General features: G+C 41.9%; 1 protein-coding gene across 1 annotated transcript in view; it reads left to right on the plus strand.

Annotated features, from left to right (window-relative positions):
• The first annotated feature begins 7,247 nt into the window (after positions 1-7,247).
• Positions 7,248-18,985, plus strand: part of ANKRD55 (ankyrin repeat domain 55) — a 49,420-nt gene continuing 37,682 nt past the window's right edge. Inside the window, exons 1-4 of the mRNA XM_074855953.1 lie at positions 7,248-7,577; positions 14,176-14,298; positions 16,117-16,247; positions 18,348-18,457. Coding sequence (XP_074712054.1) covers positions 7,538-7,577; positions 14,176-14,298; positions 16,117-16,247; positions 18,348-18,457 — 404 coding nt within the window. The 5' untranslated portion in view covers positions 7,248-7,537. The remainder of the gene's footprint in view (positions 7,578-14,175; positions 14,299-16,116; positions 16,248-18,347; positions 18,458-18,985) is intronic.

Below are 18,985 nucleotides of genomic sequence, written 5' to 3' on the forward strand. Positions count from 1 at the left end.
TAAATGCTGCTGTAATCCGGAGTCCTGCTGGGTTGCAGATGTGGTACACCTTCAGCAGCTGTAATAGTGTAAGTCTTCAAAAGGATACTGTTTTGCCCAATGTGCTTGGCTTTCTTCTGAACCTACCTCTGGTGCTGTGACCTACTCAGCTGCTTATTTCAAGTTCTGACGGTGAGTGCACTATGTATATTGAGATACCAGTTAAATGTTTGCATTATTGTTTGAGTTTCATTGGCACACGGTTAAGTTGCCACTTCTGTGTGAGTGTCATACCAAACCACAGACATGTGTGCTCCATTACTATTAATGCACTTGTCACCTTGCAAACCTGAAGTAAAGCTCATAATCTGGGCTATCAACAGGAGTCCCAGGTATGCAAGGAATGCAGGACTAAATATTTTGTGTTGCAGTTTGAAGATTGTATGTTACAGACACCTTTTTTTTTTTCGCATATCTGGGGCTTCAACATACCTCAGCAATGAAATATAAAATATTGCTAATCAAAGACTTTAATGGACACATACCTCAATTACCCCAAACACAAAAAAGACTGAAGTCTTCAGCTCGTTCACTCCATATTACACACTTCATTGTAGTCACACTGAAGAGAGTCAGAGGAGCAGCTTTTGATGCAATATTAGGCAGCTGCATTATTTACCTGTTATATATCTATTTACATCTGGACTAACCTGGTCATTGGTAAAGCTGTACAAGTAACAGTCTGGCATGTGTCACTGCATTGTACTTACTTTTGCTTACACGTGCTGGAATTAATGTGCAATAGAAAAATGATAAGCAGTTGAAAAGGTAAACTAGTTCCATGTTGTAGTTGTAAATAGAAAAATTGCATAAGACAATAACAAAACATGAATGGAGGAAGCAAAAAGTTATTCTCCTGGTACTGTGTAAACTCTGATGCTCAACTTTGTAATGACATCTGCCATTGCAACATGGCCCCATCAAAATGCTTTTGTTCATGTTACTATTTTTTCCAGCAACCACTTCACTTTTCTTATGTATAAATCTGATTTGACACTGACAGTAGCCATGCCTTCACAACTTCCTCACTATGCCAGCCAGCTTCCGTGAAGCATGCTACCTCCCCAGCCAGGTCATGAGATATCAGGGTAAGGGCTGTAAGCAATTTCTGAGTTTTCACAGGTCAGACAGGAGGGGCCATCATCCCAAAGACATGCACTTACTCTGGCACAGAAAAACCATTATATGGAACTGAAATCGTTAGAAAGAACACAACGTAAAAATACAGGTGTGGGATTTAATGGTTACTGTCCTCTGATTTCTGCATTAAAAAGCAGAGAAAGAAATTCAAAGAAACAGGACTAGAAAGAAGGTGTGTGCTTCCATGGCTAGCTGCAGAAAAAAATATGAAGCATGGCTGGCTGTTATTAGTATATTGTAAGCATTAATGAGGAACAGAGGAGATGACACTATAAATAGATTCCTGTTTCTACAACCAAAGCTAATTGGACTGGATGCTTTATATTTGCCTTTCATATAATATAAAAGTGCTCAGAATGAGGGGATGAACTAGTTTATTTTTTAAGTCTAAGAACTGACTTCTCAATCAAAATTCGTGTTTTCTGTTTAGTTGTGCCTGTTTGGATTTGTTACACTGCCAGTGTCATCCACGTGTCCCACTGCAGAGTCTGGACACAACCACTGCTATGGCAGGTAGTCCTCCCAGAGCAGCTGACACACCCTCACTAGCCCGGTTTTGGGGGTCTCACAGGAAAACTGGTACAGCAAACACACAAAAGCAGAATGGTGCAAACAGCCTTGAAAAGACCGTCACACATCCATTAATTCAGAGAATTATTACTCCAAATCCAGTGCAAAGTTGGGTTGACCTAGCTGTCCCACCAAGTCAGTGGCACAGCAAAAGTGGGATCCTTAATATGTACATCCCCATTTGCTGGGGAAGGGGCAGCTGCCTTCTCCTGATTCAGTGCTGCAAGGGGTGACTTCCTCCCTTCAGCTTTTAACTTTGCAGAGATAGACCAGTCAGTTTTGCCTTTTTGATCCCCTCTTCTCGATACTGTTTTCAGCCCACCTGTAATTTTCTATTTACCTTTAAATGACTAACATTTCTTGTTTAAGATGGAGCATTTTGTAGTTAAAGAGGTAAAAACACATGTGTAGGAGTCTGGGCCGCGCTGGAGGGAAGTTAGTGCAGGCAGAAGAATGCAAGGACGAAGACAAGGCCAGCAAAATAAGGCTGGCAAAAACACACAAGATAGCAGAGAAGTGAGAAACATCTGTGGTCAGCAAAAGCACACAAGTCTGAGCAGAACAGGGTATGAGATAAGGGAGTTTTTGGCAAGTTTGGGGCTTTACGTACTAATTGCAATTAACCAAGGCAAATGCTTGTAGAGGCGCATGAACAGCACGTGCAGATAACCTGTAGCCTACTAGAAGATAGATGAGCACGTGTACGGAACTTAGTAGAATATAAATGTAACAAGGATTGGGAAATAAACGGACGATCTGATCATCATATTGGTGTTGTGTCGTTCCTGTTCCCGCATGGAGAAGTAAGGACCCCGGCTAACGGTGACCCTGACACACATGTTAAGCTTTTCCTGTATTTTGCCAATGCAAATTTACTATCACAAAGGTTTACAACAAGGCTCTCAAAGCTTACCATTCAGAGATGATTAGTCATGCTCAGTACTGTTATTTGATATCTGGAATGGGACTTCGTTAATTTGCAGGCATTCTTAATGCACTGCATAATGTCAGAGATTACCGGTTTCCCACAAATGAACTTTTCTTCCTCCACTTAAAAGGATTTAATAGAAAAACAATGCAAGTGTCTCTACTTATCAGCTGCTTCTGCTGGTTCAAAGAGCCAAATGCTGATCCCACCCCACCATCTACTGGAACTCTGGAGAATCACAGGACTTCGCTCTGCAGGCCACAATCTGAAAAAGGCTGGAGACTAGGGTAGTGCTCAGAGGAAATACCACTACACACTTGTCCTGCAGTTTGCCTGACAGCTGCTGGTGAGTGCTGTTTAAACACTGAAATTACCAGGCAAGGTGAACTGTCAACCACACCTGGAACAGGCACATTTTTTTTCCCTTATGATACCTTGTACAACAAATAATCACAGAATTTTTAAAAAAATAAATTAAAAAGTGAGGGTTGGCCCATAAATTTCACTTTACAGTGTAATACCACGAATGTGACATGCCCCATCCCCAGCTCCCTGGTGTCGCAGACAGGGGTGTGTACCCAAGGACAGACACACCTGCACCTTGACTCTCCTGACTCAGCAGGTCTCCACTCCCACTCCATCTGTTCTTCCACATATACACCTGGTTTATCCACTCCACCAGGCTCTGCAAACAAGCCTTACACCATGCCAGAAGTACTGAATGCAGTTTTAGAGCTGAAAATATCATGAGGAAGTCTTCAGAGGGTAACGAGAGAAAGCCACAGCATGGTAAGGGTGATAAATTCAGTGGGAGACTCCCCACTCCTTCTGAGGTGGACACAACAATCAGTCTCAGAAAAAAAATTAAATTTGGTTTAGTTAATTACAAACAGATTATAAATTGTGAAAACAGTACCCATAAAACCAGTTACTGTTTAACAGCCCTACTCTAATTATTGAGTGGACTCTTGGGTGTGATTGGCTTGTTACTAAATTTGTCTCACAGGATGCTAGTGATATCCTAATAAATCAGATGCTCTGATCCCATGGAAGTCAGGGGCAAAAAGTCATATTGACTTAGCAGAGGATATATTTGGCCTTATAAAGCAGGGAGCAGAACAGATCCTCACTCTGTCTTACATTTCACGTGGAAACCTCTAAGATGTAGCTGTGACTTTATTCTCCTTTCTCTAGTCACTGTTTATCTTCTGGCATTTTAATGGAGATTTACTCCTTTGGGTAGACCCCAGATCAGTCCCCACCAGAAAGCACAGCTGAATCCTTCTTCCTGGGTAGGGGTCTGACTTCACACATGTCTGGGCTTGATGCTAACATTCCCAACATTGAGGATGGAGCTCCAAATCCAGTCAGGAGTAGTTTATATATAGCATGGTACTTGAAGTACTTTATAATCAAATTATCATTACTGGATTTCATTAGGAATGGAAAGTGAAGGTTGATGGTATTCTTTTGTTCATTTTGACTTCCATTCACTAGATTACATGTTTACCAAGGCTTGTAATAGACCCATGAAGAAAGCAGGGAAACACTTCACACCTGGAGCTGGTGTCTCTGCAGTGCTGGCTGCTGGCAGTCCTCCTTACATCTGGGGGCACTGCTACTCCAGGTGCTTTGCAAAGGCAGAAGGTCATCCTTCCTCCAAAACACTGACTGTGTCAAGGTGAAAATGGATGCAGAACCCTTGCCCACTGGCCAATGTCCTCTGCAGGGGCAGCAGAAGAGCAGATATGTAAGCAGAGTCTATGCTCACGGTGGCAACGTGGCACAGAGCAGGTGCTGTCAGCTGTAAGCACTGATGATTCAGCAGTTTCTGCAATGCCAGTTTTCGGCCCTGCTCTGCACCCCAGGAAATAACATTTACACAGCATCTGAAGATATGTTTTGACCAATCTCTGTAGTCTCACCAAAACTTTTGCATTCACCTCATGAACAACAGTTAGAAGGTAGAGAGTTAACTACCCCCCATACAGCCAAATGCTGATGTACAGACAAATGTGGGCAAATACATGCAAAAAAAGCTCTGTGTTTATGTTACTCTCTTTTTGTTACTTTTCTGTGCCAGGGCTTTCTTCCACTGAAAAAAAAAAAAAAAAAAAAAAACACTCCAAAAAAACCCAACTACCACTTACAGCATAAAAAGTCAGGAACACTTTGCTTAAATTAAAGAATAATGAAAATTAACAATATTAAAGCTATCATCTTCATCTGCTGCCTAGACCAAGCTCTACCTCTTTTGTGTCTTTGCTGTCCTTAGCCAGGGTTGCTTTCATAGCCACTGAGCACAGGAGACCCTGAGGAATTTGGAGACGTTTCCTTCAATTCTTCTAAAGAAGCAATAAAAAGATACTTGGAGAGAAGTCAGCGACTCAAGTCCAACTTCTAAATCTCAGCTTTTCTGGCAGCCTCTGAGCTCTGATATGTCCACCATAACTGAGACACAAAATTGTTTTCACCTGGTACTTGTGTCTACATGGGGAAAGGTGTTTTGCTAAAGCATTGGCCTTGCTTCTCTTCTGATGGATGTAGAGGGCAGGAGCTGCCAGCTCTCAAACATACTCTGTCCCTGTGGGCTGTGGACATCTATCTCAGAGGAGGTGCCTGGCTTTCCCATAGCTGAAGGCAAGCTGAGCCCTGGCAAAGGTACACAGTGCCATAGGGAATATTGTGCCCCATGTGGGACCCACAAGGAATCAGCTGCCAGATGTTTCTCCCCCAAATTCTCTTGGCTGCGTACCTGCAACGCACCTTGTTCCCAGGCTCATGCACTGCATGAGTGAGACTGGACCAGTAATTTCCAAAGCCCATTACCTCCATCTCAGGAGCAGAATGGAAGGACAGAGACAAGCAGTAGTAAATGGGCAGGTAAAACTGTGAGTATTTGATTGATTGGATTAGGTAGAGGACAGTGGAGTGGCCAGCTAACTGCGTAACCTGTACTGCAGTAGTACCCAGGATCAGAAATCCTGCATATACAGAGTACAAAGGGCCTCTTGTCACTTGCAGGAAGCAAAGGCCACTTTCGGGGTCTTTTTAAGATCACCAAGGGTGGTATTTTGCAGTTCAAAACACCTGACCGCAGACATGTGTCCAGCTCCAGTGCCTCATCCATGAAGTCAGCAGCCATGGTAGCTCTTTGAGCAGGGCCAGGGTGTTAGACCAGACAGACTGGACTGTAACCTGCTGGTGTCACCCCCTGAACCACCCTCCTGGCAAGGAGATGCCAGTTAGGAGCTGTCTGCCTAACTAATACTCTGCCTCCAGATTGCGTAGACAGCACTTGCCACATGATGGATCCCTCCTCAATATAAAAAAGGCCTGAGATGAGCCAAAGCACAAACCAGTCAGCAGTAGAGAATATAAACAGAGCCAATCTCTAGCTCCACAGTCCCACCACATGCCTCTCCACAGTTAAGGACCCTTGAGCAGATCACACTGACACATTTTGGGGAATTTCATCTCTGGTCTTCCATTTCAAGCTGTTGAGGCTGTATTGCTTCCTGGACCATGCTATCTTTTTCCAAACACATAGCTTAGATTTAGGTTTAGAAGCAGATGCTTGGCATGTGAATCAACTCCTACAGTGTCCACATGTACAGTGCGTCTCTAGCATCTGTTGTAGACACGGGGATTGATCAAAATACCAAAATAGAATAAATACAGTGGATAAAGTCTAGGGGCTTCTCAGGCTGATCAAACTTAGGCCTAGCCTTAATATAGGTCCTGTCTGTGCTTTTGGGCCAAAAGTGTCTTGCCTTTCCTAATTTTCATGTATTTGCTTGCCTTTTTCAGCAGTAATGATATGTCTCTTCCAGAGCACTCATGTTAAACTTGTTATATCTCTCACATCCATGAGCCCCTAGGCACTGCCAGTGATCTACTGCTCCAGGTAAATTCCAGGTCAGCCTATTTATTGTTATTTCTTCCATGGAAACAACCCAGCAAAAAACAAAGCTCACCAGGGTCCCCTCCCCTTTATAGTACAGAGTCTGAGTTCCCAAATTAGGGAGGCAGAGGCCCAGTGAAAAAAAATAGCATGAAGACGTGGGTTTACTGTTGGTTTGGCAGACACTGGGTTTGGAGTATCCACTGTGAACTATTATACCTGTTGAACTATGCTATTGGAGCTGTCACTATCCACTTCACCCATGGTAATGTGCTCTCTGTTATTATCCCTTCATTAAATGTTGCACTTTAATTAACTGTAATTGGGTAGTACTAAACTAAGGTAGAAATGGCTTGCTAATTTGTGTTCTCCATGCAGGAGTTAAATCAGGAAATAGGTAATCTCTGAAAACATCATTTCACAAACCTCCTCAAACACATGCTGACAGCACAGTAGCACAGGCAGCCTGCCCGCAGGGCTGTCACTGAGCACAGCACATGCCACTCGGCCGGCACAGCGAGGATGTCTGCACCCGACCTGCGCTGGCAGCTCTGCACATGCTCCATCTGCCACCCAAGTCCCACTCACCCTCCAAGGCTTGTTTGTCTTCGGGCAGTGCTCGGCTGCTGAGGCTGGATGAGCTGCAGCATCTCTCAGAGCAGCTCATAGGCAGTTTCACTCGCTGAAGCTTAGACATTTTTCAGAAGCTCAGTTAAGCTTCCAGGGATGTCATTTTAAGAGAGTCCATAACAAACAGAATATACCATTCCCATTGGGCTAGTGAAAATGTGTTTGTCTTGACAACAACCTGCAGCCGTAAAGCGAGTTTAATTCTCTGACAAGAAAATTGGCGACAGCTATCGTTGCATTGTTCACTGTAATATATGGGATTCTTCCCTGAAAACCCTGGAGATGGCATTTGTCTGGTCTTGTTGTAAATAATGAGATAGACCACAATGGATTTCAGTTCCTCATCAGTGTTTGATCAGCACAAAGGTAAGATACCTGCTACTAATTTCAAAATCCTATGGTCCTCCCATGCTTCCCATGCAAATATACTAAGATTACATGACAGAATTAATAACAACAATTTTTGGAAAAGATCAGCTCTCATAGAGATTTGTTTTGGTTACACATGAAGGAATTTCTTCCATCAGTTTTAGACATGGATGTTTCAGCCTATTGCTACAGTGATTTTTAAAATTAAATTTTTCAGTAGAATAGCAACAGCATCTGATTGCTCTTATGGTTAGCATTGAGAGATGTATGTATATATTTATTGTTTATATTATATATTGGTCCTCTTATGGTTATATATATTAAAACTATTGCAATATGAGCAAACAGCAGTTTAAAAAGGAGTAAAAATTTAAGAAAAGCTGATTTTTGTAAGTCTGCTCATTTGTATACATTAAAAGGACTAGATGCTGACAAGTGATCAACTTTGCTTCAGCAAATCTTAGCTGTATAGGTAAGTATTGCCATAATTCTGAATTTAAGATATATTTAAAAGCCCCAGCATTAAGATTTTCTACATGGTAAGGTTGCTATGGAAATACAAATGTCTCTTTGTTGTCTGTTTTTAAGTTAAATGGTTGAATTTCATGTCTTTATTTGCCAATAGAAGCTTTTATGTTTTATGACTTAATCCACTATAAGGAATGTAGTGGCATTCGTTTTATGTTCCCAAAGCAGGAAGCTATCATTGTTTGATTATCCATGTTGTAACAAATTTCTTTTTAAGTCAGCTTGTGAAATAATTTTTGTGTGGTGGCTACAGTTTCCAGTGCACACCTCCAAAGTGTCCAAGCTGACATGTCTGTGCTGGCCCCACAACAAAGGTGCTGACTATAGAAAAAAGATGAAGGGCAGGAGGAAGATAGATGCTGCGGTACCTTTTGGGAGGATGGGTCTCACAGGTTGTGCTTTTGTGCTTGCCTACACTTCTTTGATGAACTCAAAGTAAATACACTCCATGTAAAGCAGTGGACTTATGGCTGCCTTTCAGCCACCATAGCGCTCAAAGGCTGAAGCAAGTCCTGACAATACTGGCCTATTCCAACCCAGCCGGGACCCCACCCTGAGTAGGTGGGAAAGACTGAGAAGCCATCAGGCAGAACTGAGTGATGAGAGACAAAAAATACAATCAGCAAGGATAAAAGAGAAAGGGAAGTACAACAGAAGTGGGATCTCTACTGCAGGGATAGAGACAGGTGCTCCTAGGTCATGCACAAATGATGTAAGGAACATTGTCCCCAACAGGACAGAGGTATGGGGCTGACTGAGCTTCTGCAGCTCCAAACAGTAGTTCTCAAGGTCTCCTTCTGCAGGCACTAGAAGTATGCTCTGTGCCACAGGCTGACCCAGCAGTGCTCAGGCTGGGGAGGAAAGGGGAAACCTTGCACACTCAGTGCCGTGGGGATGGCTGCCAGGAAGCCAATGGAAGTGGTGTTGGGAATGAGGCTGGAATATGACCAGGCCAGGGGAATGAGATGTCAAGTCTCCAGACAGGTAAGGGGGCAGACAGCAATACAGGGGATGACTGACTCAAGCTACCTTATCTGGATAGAAGTGGAAGAGTTGGGAGGCAACATCTGCCTGTACCTCCCCTTGCTTCTTATCCACAACCCCTCCTCCTGCCAGACCACTCTCCACTCTGACCCATATTCCTGTACAGCATCATCTCCAGCCCCATGTTACACTCCACTCACAGCACCTCCCCAGCAAGAGGGTCCCCTCCAGATAAATTCATCATCTCCCCTCCACCACCACTTGCAGGGATGCTGGCTCATTAGATGATTTGTGACTTACTGTTTGCCTTCCCGGCGAGCTGCATGGGAGGCGGATGGGGAGCAGGAGCAGACAACACACAGTAATGAGACACTTAACTCATTGGTTATCATGCAAAGAAATCTCTATTCAAAATGTACAGTGTATGGTGGATTTTATCTAAATAGCATGTTAATGTCACATTACTGATTTAAGCAGGCGTAATAATTTTTAGGAAGGAGAAGGGGAATATCTTTCATTGGAGCAGTTTATAACAATGGAAGAATACAAACTAGCTTTCAAACACACCAGATCAATACCTGTTGGTTCAATAAAATAATACAACCTTCCCTACAAACGCTTTCTCCACCACACACATCTGAAAACTATCCCAGCTACAGATCGAAAAAACATCATTCAAGGCTTGAAAATCATACTGTCTCTTTGCAACACTTGCAGTACTGCAGTACTGCTCAGTAATATCTTGTAATACTTACCAATATAACAGCAGTAGCAATGTGGGACTTAAAGAAGCCAAACAACATCAGAAACCTCTCCCCTCCTAATACTACTTGGCGCAATTTAAATGTGTGCTGTACGTGGCTTCAAGTGTTCACCATTTAAACGGAGAAGCTGGACAAAGTCCTAGAGTGATACATTCACAGCCAGGCACACACAGGGATTATTACTTTGTTAAGCAATCAATGAATCCATAATATTAGAGAGAGAGTTACAACTTACAAAAACTGCACTCATCCACATCCTGCTGACCCTTGACACTGACATGCTGAAATCAAATATACTGCCTAGTATTGCGTCCTGCCAACAAGCTGTGGGAAGTCACATAAGGCACTTGGCTGCTGGTGGAGACAAGAAGGTTTATAGGAAAGAGGGAAGTAAATTATATGCATAAATATTTCTTCTTCACAATGAACATAAATTATCCTGTTATCCAGCCTTCAGTTTTCAAAACTTAAGTGTTTTAGCAAGGTCTAAATCAGTCATTGTCAAGACCACATACACTAAACTACAGCAAATTTATTTAGACCTTAAAAAAACAATGCCGGAGAAAACATGCATTTACGTACATCTAACGTGCACTTTGTGCCAGCATTGCAGATTGTGTAAAACATGCATTCTTCATAGGAGAGTCAGAGGACAATTAATGTCGCAATCAAGGTAATTTCATTGCTTTGAATCCTGTGATCATTCTGCATGTTTCTTTATATACCCTCTTTTCCAAGCAAAACCAATTACTTTGTCTTAAAGAAATTACACGCTTTTAAAACACTGCATCTTATTTCAGGTAAATTGGCTTTTAAGTTTGATTTTTTTCTGAGGATTTTACCTACAAGAGATGTCACAACCCTGTATATCATTTGGTCTTTGCTCACCAAGATTTTTCCAGACCTTTCTACACCACTGCAGTCAGACTGCAGTTTCTGCCTACCCTTGCTCCATATCCAGACTCTTAATTGGACCTCCCACCTTCCTGAAGCTGACTGACAGCTTCCTTTCACCAGCAGCACCACAATTTTCCAAAATAAAATGTAAAATGTATCTGACATGGCACCAGTACTCACTGGCATTTACAGAACTGCAATATAACAAATGAAGTAATGCTAACACATTTAAAGATGGAGGGTCAGGCATTTGGCTGTTCACAATCACTTTATCCAATGTGGTGCTAGTGTCCCAGCTGCAGCCAAGCTCCTTGTCAAGGTAAGCTCACAGAGGGGAACACAAACACTCAATACCTAATTGTCACCTTCTGCAGAACACCCACTCTCCAAACCACTCCTCTTCTGTACAGGAAGGTTTCTGCAGAAAGAAATGGCCTAAAAGCTTTGCACCCAAGTCTCATTCCTTGACATGGTAAGCTGGAGGAAGATGAAGCGGGAGATGTTGTGTCACCTGGAGTCAAGTGCTGCCAGCATAAATGACATTCAATCCCTCCTGGCATTTCCTGCTCCCTGTCATGTGAAGCATCAGAAGACCACACATCTGTCATACTCCTCGCCCCCCACCCAAAGCCACACAGGTCATGTTAAAGCACCCCAGCTAAAATCATGTCACCCTACAGAAATGGAATTGGTGTCAGTCTACTTTATGTCAGATGCACAATATGGGTGCACCCTCGCCAGCAGGGTGACAGCCTGGTCCACCTGCCTCTGCTTGCTCTGGCAGCTAGGACTCATGGGTGGGCAAGTGTGAATCTTAGATGTGGCTTCACGCCACCATTCCTTAAAAGGCGTGGAGACCATGTTCTGTGAGAGCAGGCATGGGGAAAACTTCGTTCATCATCCATCCAACCATCCATCCATCCATCCATCCATCCATCCATCCATCCATCCGAGTTTTGCTTCCTCTCCTCATACAGGAGGATAATTGTTCTGGGGAAAGCAGATTCAGCCCAGCACAAGCAAAGGTGCAGGGAAGAAGGTGTTTTGGGTTTAGCTAGATGAAAAATGTCAGAGAGAGTCAGGGACCCACAGGCAGGTGTGCATCCGTGTCCTCATCTTCCTGCTATCCTGTCCTCTGAGTAAGCAACTGCTCTGCTCAGGACATGGAGAGGTTCTTTTTGTGGCTGGATTGCTCTGTTCCTGACTCACAGCAAGAAAATTTAACAGTACTTACAAGGCTAAAAGGCAAAAAATACAAAATTTACGTGCATAATGCATAAAAGGAGAGGAGGGCCCCTTTGATCCACTGTCTGTCTCAGTACATCCAATGGTTTCTTTCCCAATGCCAGCAGCACCTTGTCTGTACCGTTCCCTTATAATAACTACCACATGCAGCTGTAACAGGGGCTGTGTCAGCGCTCATGGCTGGCACCTCCTGTGTACCTCCAGAGACTGGGCAAGAAGAGCAACACAAGAGATGAACAGAGGTCTCCCTGCCCTCCACCCAGCCCATTCTGAGTAAGGGACTAGCTCAGACCTGAGGTTGTTATTAACATGTCTTTGCTGAGTTTACCAATTGTGAGAGCAGTCTGCAGATCTGGCATGATAAGGAAATCTGATTAATGGGCCTGTGGTAAAGTCACTTCTTTTCATATACTAGTCACTGATGATGACTCTCAGGAGGCAATGACTCTTGGTCTCTCCTGCTCTCCCAAGCACACAGGTCAAAACTTCTGAGCCAAATGAACAGTTCCCTCAGCAATAGACTCCCTAACAGAGTAAAAATCAAGTTAACATGTTTAACTTACAAATTTTAACAAATGTGTAATTTAAAAGACAAGCTAGAAGAAAGAAAATAAATTAAATTCTCTTCAGTTGGGTAGAGACGGAGAGGAAATCTGTGCACTAGTGAAGGCAGATTTAACATCAGCTTTCCAGTTTTCCCAAGCCCACAACCAGAGCTCCAGCTTTGACAGACTAACCTTTCCCAGGGTAAGAGCTAATTGCATTTCCATGGCACTCAAGTTTTGAAGTTGAGAGTGATGATTGCATCCCAGGAAGAGAAGGTCACATGTGGGGAATTACACTGGGCTGTAAACCCCAGCGTGGAGCTCGTGCAGGTTCAGCTGTGACAACGTCTGATCACAATGTGAATAGTACATCTAATACTTTAAAACTATCTTTAAAGACCTTTTGTCACTCAAAAATATATATGACAATGTTTAAAATATGTTATACCAATATGTTAATAATAATGTATTATTTGACTATGAAAAAGACTTTTTACTAACTTTTCAAATTATCTTTAGACCATCTCCCTTTTTTCTGCACAGCTTATGTAGTTATACTATCTCCAGAAGACATGACAGTAAGGATAAGTCATCAGTCGCATAATCTGTCTTTCCTTTGATCAACTCTCTAGTATGACTTAGGTGTCAGTTTTACTTTCTCCTGCTAACAAGGTAGTGCAGTGGCTAGACAAATGTTATGGTCTGTAGCTCTGACTCTAAGCCACAGCAAACAGCACAGCTTACCACAGCTGTACTTCTTTTTGAGTTAAGTGAGATCAGAAACCCTTTTTAAAATTAAACATGAGACTGTGGGTGACCGACAACACACATCTAGTTTTGACCCTGCACCAAAAAATCAACTCTTCTGACTCCTGGCGTTAACAGGTTAATAGTTCACTTGAAGTCAAAGGAGGTGTAAGCATGTGGAGCATGGGATCACCAGTCTGGTAGGAAGTTACAAGCAAAGAAGCAGAGAGAGAATCATCACATTAATTTCTATAGAATCAAAAATTTGAAGAGTGTTCAGGAACAGGTCCTGCAAGGCATCTGCTTTAAATAATATCTCACACTGTAATTGTCAATCAAAATAAACCTCTCCTGGGTTCCAAGCAATAGTCCATCTTTCCTTTTTGCAGGAATTATTAGCACAAACCATTGCTGCTAGAAGTTCACTCTCCTGAGAATTCCCCTGGACACTGCAAGGAAAGGAAGTGAAAGGCCTCAGTCTTCTGACTGGTGCAAGGATAAGACTGAAACTGAAAACACCTGTGTCCTGGTTTCATCCTATCTCATAAAAGTGTAGCCAGCAATACTATGAGCTAGTTCAGTTATTACTTCATTGTTTCTCAAGTCACATTACATTAATGTTAGTATGATTTCTTATGAGAGGTGGAAACTTTCCAGAAGTTTTCTTATGTCCTCTCAGTGTCCATGTCTGACAGTTTTGGGAAGAAGTTATGATGAAAAACAAGTTTCAGATGACTAACAAAAAACACAGTGCTGTTTAGATACACTTTGTTCAACCTCAAGTTATACAGTCATAAAAACGCAGTGAAATAAGTGTCATTATTTTCACTGTTAATCGTTTGTACTTGCTTTCTGCTTACTCATGAACATACTCTTCCCCTGCAGGTGATGCAGCGGAAGAGATTGACTTGACTGTGGTTTACCAAGCAGCAGCTAATGGTGATGTGAACACACTAACTGCAGTGATTCGAGAAGATCCTTCCATCCTGGAGTGCTGCGACAGCGAGGGTAAATGAAGGTTGAGTTTATTCTCATGGGATTAGTTGCTTCAGCTTGCAATTAAATTTTCCACTTTTTTATCCTGATTTTTGTGTTCAGTAAATTATATTTAGTAGCAGGATATGGGAAATTTGAGTTATTCTTTGGAACATCCACTGGAAATGCTCATTTTGGATACTTCTTTCCCATTGTAAGATTTTTTATATGGATACAAATAAATTTTGCTATAATCAGACAGTACTTTATCATTAATCTGTTTTATCTTCTTTAGGGAGATGCTGAGAAATTGATGTCATTTCAGGGAAAGAAAAAGAATATTTTTTATCAAAGTCAAATGCTATACATTCTGCAAATCTGTAGAGTAGAAGGTTCCAGTCTTTTGCACTCTAAAAATATGTGTACAGACACAATTTGAATGATTTTGTCAAGTAATTGTTTGCTAAAGGGTTGGTTGTACAATGTGCAATGATCTAAATAATCTGTTTTATCTGTGAGACTTTTCATTTTGTGTTCAGGTTACTATTTACTGTTATTACAAAGTGTTGTCCGTTGTCTGGGTCTTATATGCATCTATTTCCCAAGTGAATTAGAGCCACAGATCTCTGGAAGCTTCTCTCAAGGAAGACTTTGTTTATTTAAAAGTATTTTTTTATTTCAGCTTCTTTTAAAGGGTCCATATAAACACTGGCTATTCTAATCCTTACCAGCTTTTAACAAGTTACCAATTTTTCCTAACTTTAAACTAGAAATCCTAACTGTTATCTTTAAAACTTCTACTGGTCAGTAGGAAAAATGCATAATCAGGCTGAAATGTTCTCAATCCACATCTATAATGGGAGAGGGACTAAGTATGAAGGGCAGTGGGTAGAGATAGACTGATCAGCAAATGGAAGTATTTCAGCTCCAGAATAAACTTGTTTACTAGGTTGTACATACAAATGTAACTAAAGACCAGTCTTGCAAGACAAAACATATGGCTCATATCCTGCACATATAGCAGAGTCTGCATAACCTCACGTTGAGTAGCATGCATTTGCTCAGCAGTCTCATTGAATCCAGTAAGAATAATTATTCTTCAGTTGTGTGTGAAGTTTCTAATAGTTTTACAGCTTCTAATATTCGTGTTTGTTCCCAGCTCAGTCATTTTAAATTGCTTTGTCAGATTCTGCAGGAATCAGAAAGGAAGAGGAAATAATTAGAAGATATCATAATACTTCATGATGAAATTTGACTATTAGGTTTGAATGTAGTTTTCATGTTTTTTCCAGCACAGAAACTGTTTTCAGAATATAAAAAAAAAGTTCTCATGACAACAGAAAAGAAAATAATCTAGAGCAAATCCAGTCTTTAAAATAATTTGTCTACATAAAGCATCAACTCACACGCATACACCTTTGCACGGGACAGGGCTTGATTTCATAAATCTTTTGAATACACAGAGACAGAATGAAGCTGGGGTTTGAGAAAATTAGCCAAGCACCATCTGGCTGCTAGTCACTCTGAAAAATATCAGCCTCCAAAATGGTGTACAAAACCAATGGTTCATACTGGGAGCTCGTCAACAGAAAAACACTTTTCCCTCCAAAAGCAGAGTTAATGAGGCAGGGGTTTTGCTGATGAAATCATGCTCTTTTTAAAAATCAGTGGTCAGTAACTGGCACAGTAGTTACTTCCTGCCTACAAAAAGCTGAGTACAACTGCTGGACAGTTGTCAGAGAAAGGATTTGTTAATTTGCCAGTGCTAACATTACCAAATAAGAAAATATCTCTATCTTATGGCTTTGACAAAATAAAAATTGTAAAAGAACGTTTGACTTTCTTCCCCAGGTTGCACACCTTTGATGCATGCTGTATCAGGACGCCAGGTTGATACAGTGAAGCTTCTGTTGAAGATGGGAGCCAATCTTAATACTCAAGATGCTTGTGGACGTACCAGTTTATCTCTGGCAACTTATCTGGTACCAAGATGTGGGGGAGAAGGGTGGAAAGATAGATGGAGTGAATGGAGTAAATGTGCAGACCAAATAAGATTTCTGTTTATACTACAGAAAGAAAAAAAGGACAAAACATTTGGTTCTAGACAACAGTGAAATTGTAAACCTTACTGTAATGCAAAGCTGGAAACAATGATTAATAGAAAAGGATCAGCACTCCTGTCAGAGTGTCTTTTCTCTCTTTCAGGTTGTAAAACAGTGCATGGTATGGGGATCTCACTAGATCCAGCATCCTCTGCATGGTTTCAAGAAACCTACTTGTTTCTGTACACTGGAAAGTCCCCTCTTGTTCTTAATATGCAGATTAACTTCTCTGCTCCCACTGTCAGCATCAGATATTTATGTTCCAGAGAGGGTATTCCTATCTCAAATTCTGGTGGACAGCTGGCATGTTTTCCTGCACACCACATGAGCCAGGGCATTGCTTTTTTTCACTATAGTGCTGGACCTCAGATGACCAGGTTAAGAACTTAAGTTCAAGGTGCTGCAGGTGCCAGTGAAGATATTCAGATCATAAGCAACCCCATCGCCCAATTAGCCCACATGCAAGTGACAGTAGGGACAGACACACCATTGTAAAGCTTGGGAAAGGAGATGTGGTGCTCTCTGTCTGAAGCACACAAGGATGGTCATTTTCTCCTTAGTCTTCTACTCCTGGCTGGAGGGAATTCAGGGTTCAGAGAGAGGATGGAGACCAAGTTAGTTGGGCAGACGGGTTGACCATGGGCTTCCATTATTAGTTGGACAGAAAGGAGGAAGGCATGTTCACCCATGCTGCATAGTATGAGTTATGGCTGGATGATCACCAGTGCATTTAAACAGATAATGTGGCAACCTAAATAAATCACATCCCTTGCATCTAGTTTCTTCCTGCAAATTCAGGATAAAAACAATGCTTCTGCTCAGCTATGCAATATTCAGCCAGAAAATAAGTGTAGAAAATAACAAAACAGGCAGTCTCATTCAGTGCAAGGAGCATGCCCCACTTACTTGAGAATAAACATTTCCCCTGCCAGATATTTTCAAAAAATCCCATAATTAGTGTCATGCTCCTTTTTTCCTTCCTCTTTTCCCAGAGGGGAAAAAATATTCTTTGGAAAAAAAGAAATGACTGGAAGAGATTTAAACCACCCAGGCTTCAAAGTTTCCATTTCTGTTTCTGTGATGGATATAATCAGAGGTCTAGAGAACATTTGACTGTGATGTCTGTCCAGAGAACAGAATTCAGCAGAGCTCCACAGTCATAATCACATGCAGAATTCAATGGTCTTGTACTTCCACCGGAGGCTGCAACAGGGATGTTCTGATTCCATCATTCCACACCTTTTCCCTATAAATGCGGGTAATCCAAATCCAATGTAGCTCATACAGGAGGGAACAGTCTTTAGCCATTGGTTTGAGGTTTGAACAAAACACTAAAACACATGTTTGTTTTCCCTGGGACTTAAGTATACACTGAAAGATTTATGCAGTCACAACCAGATTGTTTACTTGCTTTTCTGTTGAGGTGATCAATAGAAGGTTTTAGCCCAAGAACTGATTCATCCCATCTGTTCTGGTGCTGTTTTCAGCCTAACATTGTCACTAATTCAAACTGCTGCAACAATGTTTATATGACCACACTCAAAGGCTTTTTACTATTGATTTGTCATCCCTGTTAAAATCTCATAAAAGAAATGAGATTAAGTGCTCATGTTCTTGGTTTAACCTAGCGTAATTAAATCCACATGCAGGAATATGCATAGCATTTGCTAGTGATTAGGAATTAGCAGGTTTTTAATCACTGTTTACTCAGTTGGTACTTGCCCACAGCTGGAGAAAACCCAAAATGCAGTGTAAAGAAAACACCTTATCACAGAAATGAATGACCTAGCTAGTCTGAGGCTTGGACTTCAAAGGGGGAACTGCTCTCAGTGCTGCAAGACCTCCACTGCGGAAACAAAAGATCAGTTCCTCTGCTGGCAGAAACAGCTACAGTCACACACAGATGCCAGAACCACCAAACAAATATCTGGCCTGATACATTTCACTTTCCTCTTTGACATGCTCTAATTTCTTTTTTAGGGCTGGCTGGAAGGCTGTGTCAGCCTGCTCAGAAACGGTGCTAAGCAAAACATACCCGACAAAAATGGGAGGTTGCCACTACATGCTGCTACTGCAGAGCCTGATGTGAGGTACGTCCCAGGCTCCAACAGCATTTGCTGATTGAATCTCAACAGGTAGTCACCAACACAAGCTACCCAGCCCAAAGGGGAGCCGGAGTCAGGAAGGTTAGCTGTGACAATTACACTTGTGACTTGTTCCTTTGTTCAGTGGTTATCATAAAGAGGGTAGAGAGAAGGAAAAGCATTGTACAACACTTGTGTAACAGAGATATATGGCCAAGTAAAGTGAGGAGCCAAGTTTAAGATCACAACAGCAGGAGAGGAAAAAAAATTATGAGAGAGGTTGAAGCCCTGGGTTTCCCTTGACCAGTTACCTTTCTCCCACCTCTCCACAAGACATATTACAAGAAGCTCCTTCCCTGGACTTCTGCTCCAAGTAGCACAATAAATGTGAGAAAAGTTTTCCACACAACAACCTCTCTGAGAGTCCCTACTGTAAAAGGGAAGCAGAGGTTTGGTGGACTGGCTCTTTTTTAACTACTTTTACTGAAGGTGGAGTAACAATTACAGAGTGTCTTCACAAGGAGTCTTAAGAAA

Source organism: Strix uralensis, chromosome Z (assembly GCF_047716275.1).
Source record: "Strix uralensis isolate ZFMK-TIS-50842 chromosome Z, bStrUra1, whole genome shotgun sequence".
In the NCBI taxonomy this organism is placed as follows: Eukaryota; Metazoa; Chordata; class Aves; order Strigiformes; family Strigidae; genus Strix; species Strix uralensis.